Source organism: Zasmidium cellare (assembly GCF_010093935.1).
Source record: "Zasmidium cellare ATCC 36951 unplaced genomic scaffold M409scaffold_2, whole genome shotgun sequence".
Classification (NCBI taxonomy): Eukaryota; Fungi; Ascomycota; class Dothideomycetes; order Mycosphaerellales; family Mycosphaerellaceae; genus Zasmidium; species Zasmidium cellare.
The window spans coordinates 1,421,484-1,439,988 of NW_022986946.1; the positions used below are offsets into that span (position 1 = coordinate 1,421,484).

The 18,505-nt window shown below is 54.7% G+C and overlaps 9 protein-coding genes across 9 annotated transcripts; 5 read left to right on the forward strand and 4 right to left on the reverse strand.

Annotated features, from left to right (window-relative positions):
- Window positions 1-302: 302 nt before the first annotated feature.
- Window positions 303-2,762, forward strand: M409DRAFT_62764 (uncharacterized protein; the record flags this gene model as incomplete). The annotated part of the gene is made up of 1 exon (XM_033815306.1): window positions 303-2,762. One exon carries the CDS (start codon window positions 303-305, stop codon window positions 2,760-2,762), a length of 2,460 nt encoding a protein of 819 aa, XP_033674067.1.
- Window positions 2,763-3,758: 996 nt separating this feature from the next.
- On the forward strand, window positions 3,759-4,618 carry M409DRAFT_17124 (uncharacterized protein; the record flags this gene model as incomplete). Its single annotated transcript, XM_033803918.1, has 3 exons — window positions 3,759-3,913; window positions 3,969-4,209; window positions 4,271-4,618. The coding sequence occupies 3 exons, from the start codon at window positions 3,759-3,761 to the stop codon at window positions 4,616-4,618; spliced, it is 744 nt and encodes a 247-aa protein (XP_033674068.1).
- Window positions 4,619-4,809: 191 nt separating this feature from the next.
- M409DRAFT_17125 (uncharacterized protein) lies at window positions 4,810-5,439 on the reverse strand (the record flags this gene model as incomplete). The annotated part of the gene is made up of 1 exon (XM_033803919.1): window positions 4,810-5,439. One exon carries the CDS (start codon window positions 5,437-5,439, stop codon window positions 4,810-4,812), a length of 630 nt encoding a protein of 209 aa, XP_033674069.1.
- A 250-nt stretch (window positions 5,440-5,689) lies between these two features.
- Window positions 5,690-6,848, reverse strand: M409DRAFT_17126 (uncharacterized protein; the record flags this gene model as incomplete). The annotated part of the gene is made up of 2 exons (XM_033803920.1): window positions 5,690-5,788; window positions 5,844-6,848. The coding sequence occupies 2 exons, from the start codon at window positions 6,846-6,848 to the stop codon at window positions 5,690-5,692; spliced, it is 1,104 nt and encodes a 367-aa protein (XP_033674070.1).
- A 913-nt stretch (window positions 6,849-7,761) lies between these two features.
- On the forward strand, window positions 7,762-9,358 carry M409DRAFT_49663 (uncharacterized protein; the record flags this gene model as incomplete). Its single annotated transcript, XM_033811303.1, has 3 exons — window positions 7,762-7,770; window positions 7,830-9,213; window positions 9,264-9,358. 3 exons carry the CDS (start codon window positions 7,762-7,764, stop codon window positions 9,356-9,358), a joined length of 1,488 nt encoding a protein of 495 aa, XP_033674071.1.
- A 1,098-nt stretch (window positions 9,359-10,456) lies between these two features.
- Window positions 10,457-13,200, forward strand: M409DRAFT_17128 (uncharacterized protein; the record flags this gene model as incomplete). The annotated part of the gene is made up of 2 exons (XM_033803921.1): window positions 10,457-12,115; window positions 12,172-13,200. The coding sequence occupies 2 exons, from the start codon at window positions 10,457-10,459 to the stop codon at window positions 13,198-13,200; spliced, it is 2,688 nt and encodes an 895-aa protein (XP_033674072.1).
- Window positions 13,201-13,612: 412 nt separating this feature from the next.
- On the reverse strand, window positions 13,613-14,436 carry M409DRAFT_35491 (uncharacterized protein; the record flags this gene model as incomplete). Its single annotated transcript, XM_033810408.1, has 3 exons — window positions 13,613-13,726; window positions 13,792-14,202; window positions 14,272-14,436. The coding sequence occupies 3 exons, from the start codon at window positions 14,434-14,436 to the stop codon at window positions 13,613-13,615; spliced, it is 690 nt and encodes a 229-aa protein (XP_033674073.1).
- Window positions 14,437-14,934: 498 nt separating this feature from the next.
- Window positions 14,935-16,944, forward strand: M409DRAFT_49666 (uncharacterized protein; the record flags this gene model as incomplete). The annotated part of the gene is made up of 6 exons (XM_033811304.1): window positions 14,935-15,163; window positions 15,305-15,340; window positions 15,581-15,683; window positions 15,736-15,830; window positions 15,883-16,131; window positions 16,205-16,944. The coding sequence occupies 6 exons, from the start codon at window positions 14,935-14,937 to the stop codon at window positions 16,942-16,944; spliced, it is 1,452 nt and encodes a 483-aa protein (XP_033674074.1).
- A 694-nt stretch (window positions 16,945-17,638) lies between these two features.
- On the reverse strand, window positions 17,639-18,095 carry M409DRAFT_17131 (uncharacterized protein; the record flags this gene model as incomplete). Its single annotated transcript, XM_033803922.1, has 2 exons — window positions 17,639-17,887; window positions 17,946-18,095. The coding sequence occupies 2 exons, from the start codon at window positions 18,093-18,095 to the stop codon at window positions 17,639-17,641; spliced, it is 399 nt and encodes a 132-aa protein (XP_033674075.1).
- Window positions 18,096-18,505: the final 410 nt, after the last annotated feature.

The following is an 18,505-nucleotide window of genomic DNA, read 5'->3' on the forward strand; positions in this document are numbered from 1 at the left end:
AGAGCCACTACATTGCAAGGGAAAGGAGGAAGAGCTCGGATCTGAACGCCTTGCACGTGGTGTATCGCTGCACAGAAAGAACGCCCAACTTCCACTGCTACCGTCGCTGGCCTGACCGCCCCTTCCAACCGAGTGTCCTGGAGAACGACACCTTTCCTATCGCTGGCGACCACATGCTTAGCGACCGATCTTCCAGCTGAGCCCGGCGACTCAAGCATCTTCACCCACCCACACACCGCGACACGTCGTTTCCGCTCACCACTCGGCGCTGAGCTCCCGCGCGACTCGGCGCCGGCGCCCATATGTCTGTCCCCACGCCGTCCAAGGCAGTATCGGGACATTGCGCGGCCATCAACGATGATATCCTGTACACCTTCGATTCGGACGCCTTTCAATCGCTGCACATCAAGGAGAATGCAACTTGGTCGGAGGAGGAGAGCGGGCAACCAGTATCTGGACCCGCGTGCGTAAAAGTCGTACCAGATGGAGACGAGTCGAGTTCAGCGCTCTACGTAATTGGAGGAGATACTGACGATGGAGAATACCCTGGACTGCAAAGATACTCCTTTGGCAACAAGACATGGGAAACACTTTCACCTGTGGCCGCAGATGTGCTGCAAACGCGGACAAACCACAGCGCGGTGTATCTCAAGGACTCGCACTCGATACTGGTCTACGCTGGCTCACAGACGAATGCTCCATCGCTTCTATCATCACAAACGTTTCTAATTGCCACGGAACCGCCTTACAACATCCAATCGTTCATTTCATACGCACCGCCCGCCAGCAACCCGATATTACAACCTTGGAATAGCAGCCATGCGGTCATGGTAGGAGGACAGGAGACGAATACTGCAGTTTGGCTGTTTAGCCCTGACAATGGCTGGAAACAGCATAGCACAGACCTGTCTCAGCCTTTGGATCCAGCAGCGCGAGCTATAATCGTTGATGGAACAGATGGCAGCAAAGTTCTACAAGTCTACGATCTCAATGTCTCGCCCAATACAGCGCAAGGCATCGTTCTTCTCGGTGCAGGGGGCCAACCTGCATCAACTGGACAGACTGTTGGCAGCGAGTCATCTTCGTCTTCGAGAAAACGCAAACGAGACCTTACCCTGGACAACTGGCCGTCATACAACGACACCAATGCGCCGACCTCCACACGAACCGACTGCTCACTTACACGGAATTCAGACGGATTGGTGGTAATGGCAGGAGGGAATGAAGATAATCCCCTCGCCATGTACGACGAGAAAGACAACTCCTGGGTTGATGCCGGCAAGTTCTTCAACCGCGACGTACAACAACCCTTGCAGCCGAGTTCAAGTGCAACGAGCAAACCCACTCCAACGGAATCGGTGCCATCATCATCGACGACTGCAGCTGCTGGATCTGGGAGTGGCGAATCGTCTCATGATAGAACCATGAGGACGCTTGGCATTACCTTGGGAGTTCTCTGTGGTATTGCCGCTATATTTATCCTGGTGCTGCTATACCTTCGATGGCGCAAGCTACAAGCGAGGAAGAAGAATGGCGGTGGTGTTGAGGAGAAGGACGGCGACGGCCAAGGCGACCGCATGAGTTTCCAGGACCGAGGAGCATCGTTCATGAAGGAGGCTGGAATATCAAGTTCAGAACTAGCGCCGCCGAGCGCAGCTCGATACAACCAGCAGAACAACTCGCACAGTTCCCTGGCTATCATTGCTGGTAAGATCGGCAATCGAAATATCGGCCATGGAGCCAAGGACAGCTTCGAAAGTACGACGCACCTTGTTAAGGACAAGAACGGTAATGTCGTTCCGACCGAGAACCACGAGATGATGGATATAGGTGATAAGATTGCCGCGGCCAAAGCCTCAAACCTCGCCATACCGGGAGCTGCGCTTGACAGAGAGACGAGGGACGGGAGGAAGAGGAGCTCTGGCTGGTCGAAATACTTTGCCACGAGCGCACCTACTGGGCCTAACGGGCTGTCTCACCTACCTTCAGCTTACGCCAACAACAAGCCAAACACGACGAGCGTTGGTTCTGAGTACTCACAAGATCGTGATGCTTCTTCAGAATCACGAATACCGTCATCTGCGCTTGTGCCGCCCCTCGATGTGGACTTCAGCAAGACCGTGGACGGACAGCGGCTATCGCACGTTGCACAAGGCTCGCCGGCCTTCTTCGATTCACGGGAAGATTTCGCGAGAAGGGGAAGCAGTTTCGACGTACAGGACGGTCAACGAGGTGTCATTGTTGACCCTGCGCGAAAATCGCAGGCCACCAGCATCGACTCCTTCGGCGCCAGGTCAACCCTGAGTAGCACACTGTCAAGTCAGTTCTACAACGAGTCTGGTCACACACCCTGGACGCCCATGAGTGGAGATCGAGCAACGAGCAGCGTGTACACCGAGAGCGTAAATGACGGGCGTAGCAGAAGACCCTCACGAGGGAAAGGAGGAGCAGGCTTCTTTCCAGGAGCTGGCACGAACTACAGGCCACCCAAGATCAAGCTCAGCCATGCCGCCGGCCCGTCTGCAGAATGGGCTTCGCCCAAGATGCCTGCAGCGCAGCCTGCCCAAGACCGCGATAGTACCGTGACCGTCTTCCCGGGCGCCAACTACCTCGAGGAGCGCAGCAACAACAGGAGAGAAAGCGCCAAGCCAGCGGCACAATCACAACAAGCTGGAGCTGGAGCCCATCGTCACTCCCAGTCACAGCCGATCAACACAGACATGAGTTGGCTGAACCTTGGACTGGGTAAGAGCCAGTCATAAAAATGGAAGACCTTGAGACACCCAGCTCGTTGTCGACAGAATCAACGCTGCGAGACTACCCCAAATGTTCACTGCTTCGCTGGACATACCTTTACGCCTTTTTGCCTTTTTGCCCTCTTGCATGGCGCCTACGGCTTCCATTATCGTTATTTTTGCCCAAAAGGAATACCAACATAGAACGACCCAACCAACGCATCGCAAACCTTCTGGACGCTGTTTTCTTTTCTTTTAACGCCCCAAAACTTACCAACCAAAACCAAGACACATGCACGCTACGGCCGTCTGTTTATTCTGTCGCAACATATCGCACCCCGGTCACTGGATTCGACACCTTGGCATGGCGAGACATATCGGGACTTTCCTTTCGACGAACCAGGCTGTCGGTCGGTCTGCACCCTGGCGGGTCCTTTTTTGCTGTCGCTGTTTATTGTCACGAGGAAACATCAATGAGAAAGAGAAGAAGAGAGAAGAGAGAGATACCAAAAGTGTGTGCCCCCGGCGGTCGTTGCTGCCTGATCATGGCGACTTGGCTTTTTGTTGTTTGTGCAGATTGCATTGTTTTTTCTCTGTTGTTGTTGTTTGTTGTGTGTACATATACATTAGTCCTGATCGATAATGTCTGTGTAGTGGACTCTGACCTGACTGACTGGCATTGAAATGTGAAAGAAGAATACAGTGCCTTGAACGTTTGATTTCTTTATTGTGTGGTTTTGGTGTTGTGTGCTGCTGCTATCTCACTACCGACTGACTGTGAACTGAAGTGAACGATATCTCAAGTAAGCTGGACGCTCACTAAGTGAAGCGACTGAATAAAGAATTGAACGTTATCATGTGGGATCCTATAGCTCTCATTCGCACATTCACACTGATATCTATCTCTGGGTTCTCTTCTTCTTCTTCTTCTTTTCTAACATCTTCTCATTCACAATCAACCAAATCACAATTATCAATTCTGACCATCATCTCCAACCACAACAGAACCACGCAACAGACATCATGGCCGACAAGACATCGTCACCCGCGAGACAGAAGCCCAAGAAGAAAGCCGGCGGAAAATCCGGTCTTGCTCCTCTGACATTGAAAGGCCCAGCACCCTCGCAGCCGATGCAGCCGCCGACGACGAGAGTGACCAAGTTGGCTGTGGCGGCGGCGTGAGTGAGCCGTGCAGATTATGAGTTTGGAAAGTCGAGCTGACAGTCCTCACAGCAGGCCCAAAGACGAAATGGTCGAAGTGCAATGTCAGGGCATGAACGAAGGGTTCCAACTCGACAACAGGTTGCTATGCGAAGTCTCGGCCGAGTTTGGGGAGAGAATCAGCGAGCGGATCAAGTACGCGCCTGCGCAGCCGATCGTGGTCAAAGTCCCTCACAGCGAGGGTGCGTTCGAAGTCGTGAAGCGCTGGCGGTCAAGTTCGCCAGCAGGATGCCACGCTGGGTTTGGCGGAGGAGTTGCATGTGCTGATGGATGCGCATGCTGTGGGCGAAGTGCTGAATACTTCGGAATTTCAGGACGAGGTCATGGATGCGATTATCAAGCTGGTCGTGGAGCATGGCCACAAGTTCACCATTGCGCGGCTGTCGCCTCCGAAGGTCAAGGGGTTCCCAGCCCGCACGTCCAAGTTGAGGGAGTTGCTGGCGGATTGGATTGCGTATGGAGAGTTCGACGATCGGAAGTCGAATGCGGGCCAGTTGCCCAAGGATAACGATTTCTGTCGCTTGCTGGCGGCTCCGTTTGTTGAGCGCAAGATCAATGGTGACCCTGCGGCTCCGTTTGTGACGCGGCCTTGCAAGTACCATGTCCATCGTAAGACTGGGGTGTGCTCTTCGACGATGGTCAAGGTCGAGGCGAAGGATTGATATAGATCGTGGACCGACTGTCGAGGATGGAGGACCCCGTTGTAATGGTGGGATCTGTTTTCCCGGATAGCTTCGAGCAGCATAGCGGCCCTGCGGCAGAGAAGAAGCGGCCAGCATCTCGTGTATCACAGCCCAAACCCAGACAGCTAAAATGTAACAACATGCCCTCATGAGTTCTGTCGATATATTCCTCACAACTTCACCTTCCCACACCTCCCCTCAATCTCCCCCTTCAACGCCTCCCTCAACTCCCCCGCCAACACCTCCCCCTCCTCATCATCCAAATCCTCGCGACTCCCCCGTCCAAACATCCTCCAACTCTTCAGCATCCCATAATCCGTGCGCCCATTCCGCTGCGTCTCCTTCCGCCCCTCCTGATACCTTGGGATCAAATGGAAATGAATATGCGGCACGACCTGCGCGGCGCGCTCACCGTTGTTCTGCACCACATTCCAGTCCTCGATGCCCGTGACGGCGCACAGCGCGCGCGACAGGAGGGGGAGGTATTCGCCCAAGGCGCGGGAGGTTTCGAGCGCGGTGGAGGCGGTGCGTTGTGAGGCCCAGTCGGTGTGGGTGGGGGTGGGGGGTTGCAGGTCGGAGAGCTTGCGGTAGTGGTTTCGGGTCGTGAGGAGGATGTGGCCGGGGGAGATGGGCATTATGTCGAGGAAGGCGAGGACGTGGGGGGTGGAGAGGATGAGGTGGCATTGGGGGTCGACTTTTTCGGGGTCGGGGCTTGATGGGATGGGGGAGGTTTCTGCTGGGTAGGCGGAGGAGATGTTGCAGAAGGCGCAAGGGATGGGGTAGATGTCGTCGGCGGACATGGTTGGGAGGTTTGTGGAGAGAGGACCGTGATGGGGGATGTTTAGAGGTTGCAAGGTGAGGTCGAGCTTTGGATATGCCAATGCCGCGGCTTATGGAGATTAGCGGGCTTTATATTCAATGGGGAAGCATGTTGATTAGTATGACACGTTCAAGGAAGACAGCGTCTGATTGCCATTGAATATTGGCATATACAAGTACATACAGTAGCATGCTATAGCAGAGCATGCGAATGAGGCTGTGGTTGGGATTCTAGTTCTTCGATCTCCGCTTGCCTTGGTTTCGGACTCTCTCTTGAACCACGTACTTGTTGGGGTTCCTCTTCTTCCTCGTCTTGTAACCTCCCTTGGCCTGTTTATTTGTTAGTCAAATGAAAAGGCAAACAATGTGATGTTATAAGACTCACCGGTGTACCCCATATCGAGACAGGATGCACATTACCCTTGCTTTTACCTCGTCCACCACCGTGAGGATGATCCACAGCGTTCATAGCCACACCACGAACCGTAGGTCGAATGTTCAACCATCTACTTCGACCAGCCTTGCCCAGCTGTCTGAAGTGGTGATGTGGATTGCTTGCCACACCAATGGTGGCACATGCATCAGCTCCAACTTTTCGCACCTCGCCACTCTGTAACCGAACAGTGACATCGACAACTCTGTTCTTGGATGTCTCCTCCTTGGATATGACAGTCGCGTATGTACCAGCGCTTCGACAGAAGACAGCTCCTTTCTTGGGGTTCGATCCAACACAGTAGACCTGAGTTCCAAGCGGTACCATCTTCATGGGCAGGCAGTTGCCTCTGAATGCAGTCTTTGCGGCCAACATTCCCGGATCCACGACACCACCCATACTCTTCAGCAGCTCCGCAGGAATTCCAGATCTGAAAGACTCCACTGTATCACCCGCTCGCATACCCTCTGATGCAATGATGTAGCTCTTCTTCTTCGTGTCAACACTCTCGATGAGCGCAAGATGTGCTGAGCGATTGGGATCGTACTCAATCCTCTCCACCAAATGCTTCCCCGGATCCATGCGCACAAAGTCCACCGTTCTTATTCTTCTCCTGTGACCACCACCACGATGTCTGACTGTGATCTGCCCAGTGTTGTTGCGTCCACCCTTGCCATGTCCAATCTTAGGAAACGTCAATCTCCTGTAAGGCCCTCCTTTCCAGAGATGGTCATTGATGGGTCGCCGCAAATGCCGCAAACCAGGAGTTCGGGGCTTGTATGTCTTCAGCTGCAAGCCACCCTGTCTCCGCATGGGCGTAGCCGGAGTGTAGACTGTTGCATCTTGCGTGGATGTTGATGCTGTGATAGGCGTCTCGACGTTGGTTGCATATGATCGGACGGAGGATAGGAGGCTTCGACAGGAAGTGCAGATGGGCCGTATCCGTGGCTGCAGCATTGTGATATTGCTCGAGCGCTACATGCGCCTGGTGTCGAGCAGCTATATCAGACAAGGACGTCTCAATGGCGAGCAATGGGTGCTGATCGTACAGTCTGAAGCGTTGGCAGCACGATCGAGATGGGAGGGTCTTGGCAGAGCACAGGTCAGGTGCGGTCGCGTTTGGATTTTCGGTCGTGGTTGCTCCTTGCGACCACGGGAGAGAAGACGACCTGGTCACTCACTTTCGCGCGCCGCTGAACGACTTGCACTCGCACATCGCCTGCACTCACGAATCACTCGACACCCCGTCCACGACCGTCGAATTGGCCAGTAATTTGCAAGTCGCGAGCATTCACGTCTCTGCCTCGTTGCCGCCGCGTGGGCTTGGACCATCAGTGACGGCAAAACAAACTCTGGACGCCAGGACGCGGCTGCTAGTTACAAGCGAGAGCTCCACCTTCAACTACGCGGGTGCTGCATCAACAACACCAACCGCGCCCTCCTCACGTCCATCCACCACCACACCTCCTCACCACCTCCTCTCCGTGTCCGATCGACTCCCGCCGGCATCGTGGTCATATCACGCCTCGACTAATCTCGTGTGAAGTGCTATCCGCTGCATCTTCAGGCCCGCCCAGCAGCGCCCGTCCGCATCCTTCGCAGCGTGCATATACATGTTGATACCTCTCAACACGCCCATCACGACTGCATCCTGCCGCGAGCCGGCCTCTACGAGCATAGCTGATACCCTGTCCTGCATACACGCATAGACAGTAAGTCGCTGTCGCCTCGCCGACGCCTGCAATGCCTTGCCCAAACAAGCTGACTGAAACTTTGATAGTCCCACATAACACCACCATATCGGCAGTTTCGCGTGCTCCTCAGCTTTCGAGTATTCGCGTACCCCTTCATACTTCCACACACATCAACAATGCCGCCCGTAAGTCGCCTGCCATCCCGTCATGCCATCGCTGCCGCGTCTTACTGACAACAAACCAGGCACGAACCGCGAGGCGGACAGTAACCGACGAGAATGCCGAGAATGCTGGAACCACACGTCTGACCCGAGCAAAGGCCGCCGCTCTCGACAGTGCCGCTGTTGGTGACCCTCCCAAGAAGGCTCTCACGACGAAGCGTTCGACTACCACCGCCGCCAATGGCACTTTGGGCACTCGCAAGAGAACCGCTCTGGGAGATGTCAGCAACGTAGCCAAGAAGGAGCCTGCGGGCAATGCAGACGCGAAGAAAGACCCATTGTCGAAGCCTCTCAAGCCTGCTGGAATCCAGAAGCAGCAGCCGTCGCGTGCAAACTCGACAACGACACGTACCGTCCTTGGCCAGAAGAACTCCAACACCTCGTCCGAACTCAAGCGTCCCGCCAGTGTCTCTGGAGTCGCTGGACATGCCACTAAGAAGAGAAACACGTCGGCGGCGAAGCCACGGAGAGATGTCGAAGAGGACGACGAAGAGGACTCGGAGAACGCGCCGCCTGCAAAGAATGGTGCCAGTGCTAAGCTGGAGAAGAAGTCCCGCACCAAGTCCACCATCTCCGAGCAAATTGAGGTTGATGATGATGACGACCACGAGGAGGCCATGGCCAAGATTCTCAGAGACGCCAAGGACCTCGACACGGAAGACCTGGATGACCCATTGATGGTGGCTGAGTATGTGCACGAAATCTTCGACTACATGAAGCAAGTCGAGATCTCTACCATGCCCAACCCAGACTACATGGACAACCAGGGCGAGTTGGAGTGGAAGATGCGTGGCATCCTCATCGACTGGCTGCTTGAGGTCCACACGAGGTTCCGCCTGCTGCCAGAGACGCTCTTCCTTGCTGTCAACATCATCGACCGCTTCCTCTCATCCAAGGTCGTTCAGCTGGACCGTCTTCAGCTGGTCGGTGTCACTGCCATGTTCATCGCATCCAAGTACGAAGAGGTCCTCTCTCCGCACGTCCAGAACTTCGTCCACGTCGCCGACGATGGCTTCAAGGACGCCGAGATCTTGTCGGCTGAACGCTTCATCCTCGCAACCCTCGACTACGACCTGTCGTACCCTAACCCAATGAACTTCCTCCGTCGTATCTCCAAGGCCGACAACTACGACATCCAGACCCGTACCCTCGGCAAGTACCTCCTCGAGATCGGCTGTCTTGACCACCGCTTCCTCGAGTACCCGCCATCGCTCGTGGCTGCTGCGGCCATGTACCTTGCACGCCTCGCCCTCGACCGTGGCGAATGGGACGCCACGCTGTCCAAGTATGCCGGCTACACTGAGGCTGAGATCCAGCCGGTCTTCAAGCTCATGGTCGACTACCTCTTTTCTCCCGTCGTGCATGAGGCTTTCTTTAGGAAGTACGCCTCGAAGAAGTTCTTGAAGGGTAAGTCTTGCAATCCAACAGAGGCGAAATCTCACTGACCTCCTCTCTAGCTTCCATCGTCCTCCGCCAGTGGGCGAAGAAGTGGGCACCCACGTACCTTGAGAACGCTGCGCATCCAAGCAGTGGCAAGACTCCTCGCTCTTAGCGTTTGAGACGTTGCTAAACTACTCTTAGTACGCAACCAGCCTTCGCTGGAGTCGACCATGAGCATTCGTCGCTCGCTCGACTTTGCCGAAGGCGCACGTCTTCGTGGACCGGTCCATACTGGCTCTGAGCCACTCGACCTCTCCATGGAGCTTTAGGGTGTTTCGGTTCCTCTATTCCTGAATGGCGTTGCTTATGGCGGGACGGGCGCATCTCAGAGGCGATAAAGTTGCTTTTAGGCACTTCTACATCGCATCTTCTCTCTTGCTTGCTTCACACCGCACCAATACGCTGCCCTGGGATCGACGACACGGCGTGGGTTTCGAATGGAGATCTCGGGTGCTGGGATCTTGGAGTATTCCCGGCGCAATTGCTTTCTCCTACTGTTTTAAAAGGAGGCGTATGGGAGTATCAGGTGCAGAGGAGTACGCTGTCGGCGGACCTTTCTGTAGCCCAAGTGGCACTCTCTTTGCTGCCTCGAGTGTTTGCGACTGGCTTGGTTACAATTAGAAATGAGCGGGTAGCATGAGCATACGAAAGCATTTGTGTTCAATCATGATGAATCAAGTCATCGCCGGGGTGCTTCCAGCCCGGTCTATCAAACAGCTACCTACAACACTCCAGATACTTGACAGAGGTCTTTCTGGTACTGGAGCTCTTTCCAGTGTTTAGTAATCGTCGGTTGTGATAGTGTCTGGCCAGTGACAGCGGCGAGCGGGTGGTTTGCGAGACCGACCCGGTCGTTGAGACCCTTGGATCAGCCGCAGACGGGTGGTGGTGATGCGACGACTGCTGCGGCCTGAACAAGCACCGCGACGACATCAAACTACTTCATACAGGGATTGGAAGATTAGCAGCATCCTGGACACGCTTCATTTTCTCGAGCCGAACGTCGTCACCGTCAAGGCTTGCAGTCGCCACAGCCTTGTCTCGCGCACAGTCGATGGAGTAACAACCCGTGAAAGCTCACTCTCATTGTCAGCAACGCCGCCCAGACCACGATCTTGAATGCGCCACGCTCGTGAGAGGCGCCTGTCTGCAACTTCGAGCAAGAGTAGATTCATTAGCTTAACCACTCGACACACGACCCACGATCAACATGCCCGAATCGCAAGACGAGTCTCCCGGCGAGGATTACTTCAATGACCTCACCCAACAACCTTCGAACAAGGGCGACGAGCCGACGAATGGCGAGCGCCGCGCATCACAAGAAGACGCCAATGGCCAAGTACCGAAACCGAAGCGCATAGCTTGCGTACTGTGTCGGAAACGCAAGTTGAAGTGCGACGGAGTCAAGCCGTCATGCGGGACATGTACTCGTCTGCAGCACGATTGCTCGTATGATGAGGTCAGAAGGAAGAGCGGGCCAAAGAGAGGATATGTGAAAGCATTGGAGGCGCGACTGGCGCAGGTGGAGACCTTGCTGAAGACACAGGACGACACGACACCGAACGGACAGACCGGCAGCAACGGGAACGCGAATGGACAAACCAATGGCTCCAAGGATGGATTGCTGCCGGATTTTGGAAATCCAGCTATTGGGAGAAGCAATGTGAACATGCTACCGCACATGCAGCAGACGAGGACGCAGCACGAGTTTCCAACACAGTCGCCGAATCCACACAGTATGCTCAATACGATGTCTACTGGCGACATGAATGGCACTTCAGAAGAACCTTTCCCTTGGGAGATGATCGGACTGGGTCTGGATGAGCCGCTGCCTAACCAGGATGTCATTAACGAACTGAATCAAGCGTACTTCGAAAGAGTACATCCTTCATTGCCAATGATCCACCGGCCGAGATATTACGCTGCGATGAACCTGGCACCACATATGCGTCCACCTATCTGCTTGCGATACGCGATGTGGGCAAATGCAGCGGCAGTAACGGACAAGTATGAGGGATTGCAAGAGCACTTCTACCTGAGGGCACGAAAGTACATCCAGCAAGACGAAATGAAGGGCCATGGAGAGAGTATGATCACGATCGCTCATTGCCAGACATGGGCTCTCATAGCTACGCACGAGTTCAAGCACATGTACTTCCCGCGGGCTTGGATGTCTGCTGGCAGAGCGTCTCGTTTGGCTCAAATGATGGGATTGCACAGACTGGACGGCCAGGGCCTCGACGTGAAGCAGTGTCTACCACCACCAAAAGACTGGACCGAGCGAGAAGAGCGACGGCGGACATTCTGGATGGCGTTCTGTGTCGACAGATACTCCAGCATTGGCACTGGCTGGCCGATGACCTTCGAAGAGGGCGATGTAATGACCAGCTTGCCCACCGATGAGGAGAACTACGAGCTCAGCAGGCCGACAAAGACCATGAGTCTGAGTGAAGCACTTGAGCCATCTGGGACATCAGGCCTGTCGAGCTTTGCAGGTGTCGTTCTGATGGCGTGTCTCTTCGGTCGTAACCTAACCCACCTCCACCGACCTACCCCAGAAGACCGTGACGACGACCTCAACGGGGAGTTCTGGAAGCGACATAGGGGCGTGGATAATATCCTCCTCAACACTGCGCTTTCGCTGCCAGACCCATTGAGGCTACCTTCAGGACTGAACAACCCGAACATTGTCTTCATGAATATGAACATCCACACTTCGACGATCTGCTTACATCAAGCTGCGATCTTCAAAGCTGACAAGAACCGGATGCCTGCTAGGATCTCGGCGGAGAGCAAGGTTAGGTGTATTACGGCTGCAGCAGAGATTGCCAGCATCATGCGGCAGATCAGTCATCTTGATCTTTCGGCGGTAAGTACCCCGCGATAGATTCGCATGGCAAGAGAAGATGCTAATGAGTTTGTCAGATGAATCCTTTCATATCGTTCTGCCTTTACGTGGCTTCAAGGGTCTTCGTGCAGTATCTGAAGTCCAGGCCGAAAGACGCACAGGTCAAGGCGTCGCTGCAATTTTTGTTGTCCGCCATGCACGCCATCAAGCGGAAGAACCCCTTGACGGAGTCATTCCTGGTTCAATTGGATGTAGACCTGGAAGGCGCTGGACTCGAAGACTCGCATTCTCTCCGTGCTCAGATGCAGAAGAGTAGGGACAATATTGCGAACCGAATGCCAGGTTGCCCACAAGAACACTTGGGCATGCCATCAGTCGACAGTAGTGGCAGAATTCCCACTTACGGTGACAGAGGACTTGCAGCGTATAACAATCCTGACCAAAACGTTGTCAATCCTAGCAACCTCCAGCAAACGGACAGCATGGGTATCACGACAGGCATGGGCGATTCGCTGTCCCACAATCAACCAGGCGGCACGTTCAACTTCAGCCTGCCAAATCGACAACGCACGCCAGGCTCATTCCGCAGCCCAGACGGTTCACTCAACCAGCCCGAAATGGACACCAGCCCAGACGGCAGCAACAACGACCAGCAAACCCCCGGCTCCAGCACACACTCCCACAACAACCCATCCTCGCACACCTCCAACACGGCCTACTCCCCCCAAAACGGCCACCAAGACCAACAACCCATCCCCACCGCCACCATGCAAACGGCCGACCCGACCCAACTCTCCGGCATCTTCGACCCCGCGGACCCGGCCTTCGCCGACTTCGACATGTCCGGCTTCACAACCAACATGGACACGCAGCCGAGCGGGTTCGTCCTGCCCTCGAATTGGAGCGGCAACGGCGGCAGTTCCAGCGGTATGACGCCCGGCTCGACGGGCGGTGCGAATGGCATGATGGCCGGGTTCAATGGCGCGGGACTCGGTGAGATGATGGGCGGGATGACGGATGCGGATTGGAATCAGGTGTTGGAGAGTTTTACGGGTTGGGAGACGGGCGTGGCGCATGATCAGCAGGTGCATGATTGGAGGAGGTGATGGGGGAGGGAAAAGTTTTGGATGTTGGAATTGGATATGAGGCGTGTTTTTCGAGCGATGGGTTTGGTTTTTTCTTTTGATGAGCGGGATGAGATACCACACTACTTTTTGGGAGTTTGGGGAATATGGTATATGATGTGAGAGGCATGGCTATGCGAACTCTACTCTTATGATGGTGATTGTGGAGCACAATGAAACGAGGTGTACATTTGCCAGTTCTTCCACCGATTCAATATTCTGGCACACTCTGACGGCATGCTCATGTTGGATGTATCACGTGACATTTCCACACACAAGTGAATGACCGCGCGAGCAGGGATATGTTCAGAGACAAGGGAAACTTTGGTTACTTTGGTCTAGGGCTACAAAACTCTCTCTCTCTTCTCGTCCCGTACCGTTTCGTTCTACATATTTACAAGGTTTCTTGGAGGAGCTTGTTCATCTTGGACATTCTCGAGGAAACGCTGAGGTCAATGGTGCGGTCGCCGATTTCGACCACGAGGCCGCCGCGGATTTCTGGGTTGACCTACAAAATATCCATTAGCGTCTTTGTCCGACGTGGAGGGGTTCGAGGGGTGTTTGTGTGCATACCTTTGGAACAACCTTCAACTTCTTGCCTGCACCAACATACTGGCTCTTGCTCACAGCCGTCTCCAGCTGCTTGACGACCTTGGCATCCAGGGGTGCAGCCGAAGTGATGGTCATCTCGACCTCACCATGCGCAGCGCTGACCAGCTGGGCAAACTTCTCGCAGACGCCCTCGAGGACGCTGAGGCGGTTGTTCTCCGCGAGGGTTTCGAGGAAGTTGGCGACCGTGTTGGACTTGTCCTGGGTATTGGTGGTCTTTTGCAGCTCGGTGACGATCTGCTTCTTGTCGGAGGCGGTGAGGGTCGGGGCGCTGATGAGGGCTTGCAAGCGAGTGTCCTTTTCGAAGGTTTGGTTCAGGGACTCCAGGGCTTTGGAGACGGAGTCGAGGGATTGGGATTTGGAGGCCGCGGTGTACTGCGATTCGTTGGGTTAGACATGTCCTCCGTATATCACATATCTCTTCTGGGGTGTTTTTGGGCGTACCAGAGCGCTGGCATAGGTGCCATCGACGCCGAACAACTCGATAGGAGGCTTGCTGCTGGCATCTGCAGGCTTTGCCGCGGCTTCGGCGAAGGAGCGTGTGGCCGCGAGCTGGAATCGAGGAGCTGCCACTCGGAAAGACCGAGCTGCGACGCGGCCGGCCAACATGGTGAAGGTATGTGTGGGCTGGTGTGGTAGAGCGGGCGCAATGCTGCTGCTGGGTGCGATGGGGTCAAGCTCTTGGTCGGTTGTGATGTCTGAGGATGCTCCGGGCGGGAGTTGCCGGTGGCTTGGGATCGGCGTGGGAGGTTGACCTCACCTCGTCTTTCAAACCGTTTGCTCTGTACATTTTAAACGTCTTTTTGTTCTAAAGCACACATTGTTCAGTTTTGAACGTTTTTCTGTAGAAAGAGCTATGAAATTACGGTTCTAAGGGTGCAGAATGATAGATGATGCGTCCCTCCATCGACTTCAACACAGGCTAGCATTGACGCGACTGGAACGAGATATGCGTGAGCCAACATTGCTGTTCTGACTGAATTGGCAACGCTCTGGCTCCTAAAATCCAGCTACCCCAGGTGCCTACCTAGTGATCTGGCCAAAGTGTGCTTCCCAAAGGCCACGGGAAAACTACCGCAAAGCCATTGAGTCGAGCTTGGCGTCACAATGGTCTCTCCATTGGACCCTTTGGCCAGCCAACTGTACTTCCCCGGACCGCGAGCGTCTCTTGAGGCCAGCTTCATCCCTATCGCCCAAGGCTCGCCGTCGACCGTGTCTGCCTCAGGCCGAAAGGTTCCAATGCCCTCGATCTCGCGCATCGATCGCGATGAGCTGTTGGACTGGCCAATGGCATCCGGAGTGGACCCCGTGCTCCCAGCCACGTCCAAACTACCGGGTCCAATGATCAATTGTCCCACAGCTTTTTCACATGGCTTGGCATTGGATTTGGGAACAACACCCTCATGTTGAAAGTCGTCGCATGCTCGCACTCCACCAAAACACATCGAATCTCGACGTACTGAATCGGAGGCTGTAGCGGAAGACGAGCTCTGCCTCCTCACTCAGTTTCAAGGTAAGAAAAAAAGGCATCGATTTTTGGCGACGATGTCGAGAAAATTCACGCATTCTTTCACTCCCGCTTCATTTTTCGCGGGGATGTTGGGGCGCAGCCACCCAATGCTGCTATTGTGCTCTGAGCACGGGCTCACTATTGTCGAGCGCACGAACGAGAATGGTCTTCTCTTCTCTCCTCGACTTCTTCATCTTCCTCACACAACACCCACTCACCTTCTGTACACTACACTTCGAACAGCACACCCTTCAGCAAAGCTTCAGCAACCTCAAGACGCAGGCGTCACCTTAATTCACCTCACCGTTTCCACCTCCAGCACATTCACCTGGTGCTTCAAGCGCACGTGAGTCCTCACATGAACTTCTCTCGTCGCAATCTGCTGACTTCAACTCCAGACACACACTCCAGCTTCCTTACAGCGAGTCTACATACTCGCTCGTGCCGCGAATAACCGCCAACTCACCACCACACATCTCCGAGTCTCACCAAGGTATGTCGCAATTGCACCAGCTCACTTTCAACTCGACTGACCACTCGTGCAGAGACTTCACCCACATCACTTCCAACAACCACTTCTCAACCGACAACATGGGTTGCACCAAGCTCGGACACATCCACCAGTGGCCAACTACCGGCACGTTGGTCATCCAGCGCTGTGAAGTTCGTTGCAACTTCTGCGAGGGCGAGGCGGCCAAGAAGGACTGGAAATATGCCTGGTTCCTGCGCCGCCACGTGCGTGCCATGCACGTCAAGAAGGGCCAGTATCCTCGCCTCAAGGTCGACATGGGATGGTATGTGCTGGTCACCCTCATCTTCTAGCAAGTGCTAACTCTCGCAGGGACGAGCGCAACCTCCGCGGCCCAGGCAAGCGCACTATCAAGAAAGAAGAGTCATCTGAAAGCGAGGTTGGGGAGCGCCAGTTCATCGCACAGCCACTGTACGAAGAGCAGCAGAACCAGGGCATGCTCTACCCAGCGTACATGAACCCTGGCGATCTCAAGCTTGAGGAGGGTGCCGAGTTCGACTTCAACGACTTCCATCCCTTCCCCGCGCTCGCCAACGAAGAGTCGCTCCCCGCTGGAGACGTTTTATACAACGCGGTCAACTTCCATGACTTTCTCGACGACGCTACTGGCGGCCACGGCATGATTCCCGAGGGCACTCGTCACGGCAGCATCGAGCTGGATGTTGACGGCTTGCCTCTCGTCGGCGACTACGAGCTTCCAGGTGGTCCCACACCATCTCCTCTCACAGCCTACGACAAGTTTGCCGAGATGCCATGGGTTGATCAACATGTTGAGGTCAACCCGTTCTTCATGTCCGACTTCAGCTGGCGTTCAGAGGGCACTCCACTTTCTGACCAGCCACTCGCCAAGATCCGCGAGCGTGGTATCTACGCCGAGAATCACACTCGTCAGCAAATCCTCGGTTCACTCTGCATGGCCGGCGACGAAATCACCGCCAATGGCGTCGACATCCACCAACTCATCGACTGCGTCGGCGAGTATGCACGCCTCCTTGCCAAGGTGGCTGAGACGGACGTCAAGCCGGCCTTCGACTCTTACGGCTATGCACTCAGCCCCGACCCGTCCACCTTGCTTTGAGCGACACCAAATGTGCGCTCCTCTCATCAGCGGCTTTCTGCAAGTCCTGACCCTCCTGGACCAATCACCACCCAGCCTCCTTCGACATCTTGGCGCTTCTTTCCTTCCTTCTGTACATTGCTCATGTTCACGACGACCAAACTTACGACGCTCCTTACTTTGATTCGATTCGACACGATGCGACATCGCTGTCGCCGGCTTCAGCATACCTTACCCTTGCTTTCGACATAACTACACCACTTTTAATTGCGACACCATCACGACATGCTTACTTTTTGCAGGCTCAACGACCAACTCCAGGCATGCTTGATCTTCGCCAGGCGGCTTCTCTTCTGAGATGCCGAGGCAGACATTACTGTTGTTGGCTGTGAGCCGCTCACACTCATTTGATCCATCTGCGACAGAAATCGATTGGGACTTTTTTTCATGCGAGAGGGTTCGCTTTGCTTTGCTTCTTTCGTAGGGAAGTTTAATCAGGAGGTTGCGAGAGACGATGATACCCTATTGGTGGTGGTATGTGGCTTTTTGGTACTGGCTCTGCAAGTAATGACAATGTGCTTGCTTCATCGACTGTGTCTCTCATTCTCTCATCCGCATTATTGAGATATTCGTTCTTTGCATCCACATGTAATGCGGTCGTGCGCTCGTGATGCTCATCAGCTCCACCGGTCGCGCATCATCGCACCCGACTCCATCAAGACTCCTTCGCTACCGGCTCAGTCGCCGCACCAGCATCTTTGCTTTTGCTGCCATTGCGCTCCTTGCGCCCAGACTCGCCACCCAGACTCACCCTCTCCTTGCCCTTTCGACTTGACTTTGCCTCTTCCTCAGCTGACTTCGGGTGGCGCGTGAAGTCCTCTTCCCACCTGACGTTCTTCGCCTCAGCGTCACTATCGAAGCCGGCTGCTACGCGCTGGAAGTGCTGTCGGGTCTGCATGATGGTCTGCAGCCGATTCGTGAGTTCAAGATAGATGTGGCAAAAGGAATCACGGGAGAACTACCTCGCATCGATGGAAAGAGAACCAGCTGAGCTTCTCGTAGCTCTGAAGAATCTCTGCGGCGGCATCTCGCGTTCGCAGGGAGTCGAAGGACTCTGGGCTGCGGGCTGATCTTGTGGTTGCTGGGCGGCGGGATGATGAAGCTGTTGACATGGTGGTTGGGTCTGAAGGGGCTTTCGAGCGAGATTGCTCCAGATAATGCGACAAAGAATAAACCAGCACGCTCGAGTTTTGCTCGTTTGCTACGATCTGAGATCAAGGCTCAACTTTTCACATGCTGTAGATATCTGTGGCTCGGTGCGGTGCAGATGTGAGCTGCATGGGGGGATGTGCCCTTGACGATTGTGACCGATTTCAATCGCATCGATATCATCGAGTCCAGGGCATGTCTGTCGCGGTAAGCGCCTTGTATTCGTCTTGCCGCCTCGTTCCTCGATATGCCCGCTGTCCTGTTGGCGGCGAGGTCAAGAAGGCAAGCCTGAAGGATCGACATGCCGACCAGGGACGGCCCCTGCAGCGGCTGGCTGCCGCGTACTCTTCTCATGCAACATTCACGGGCGTCT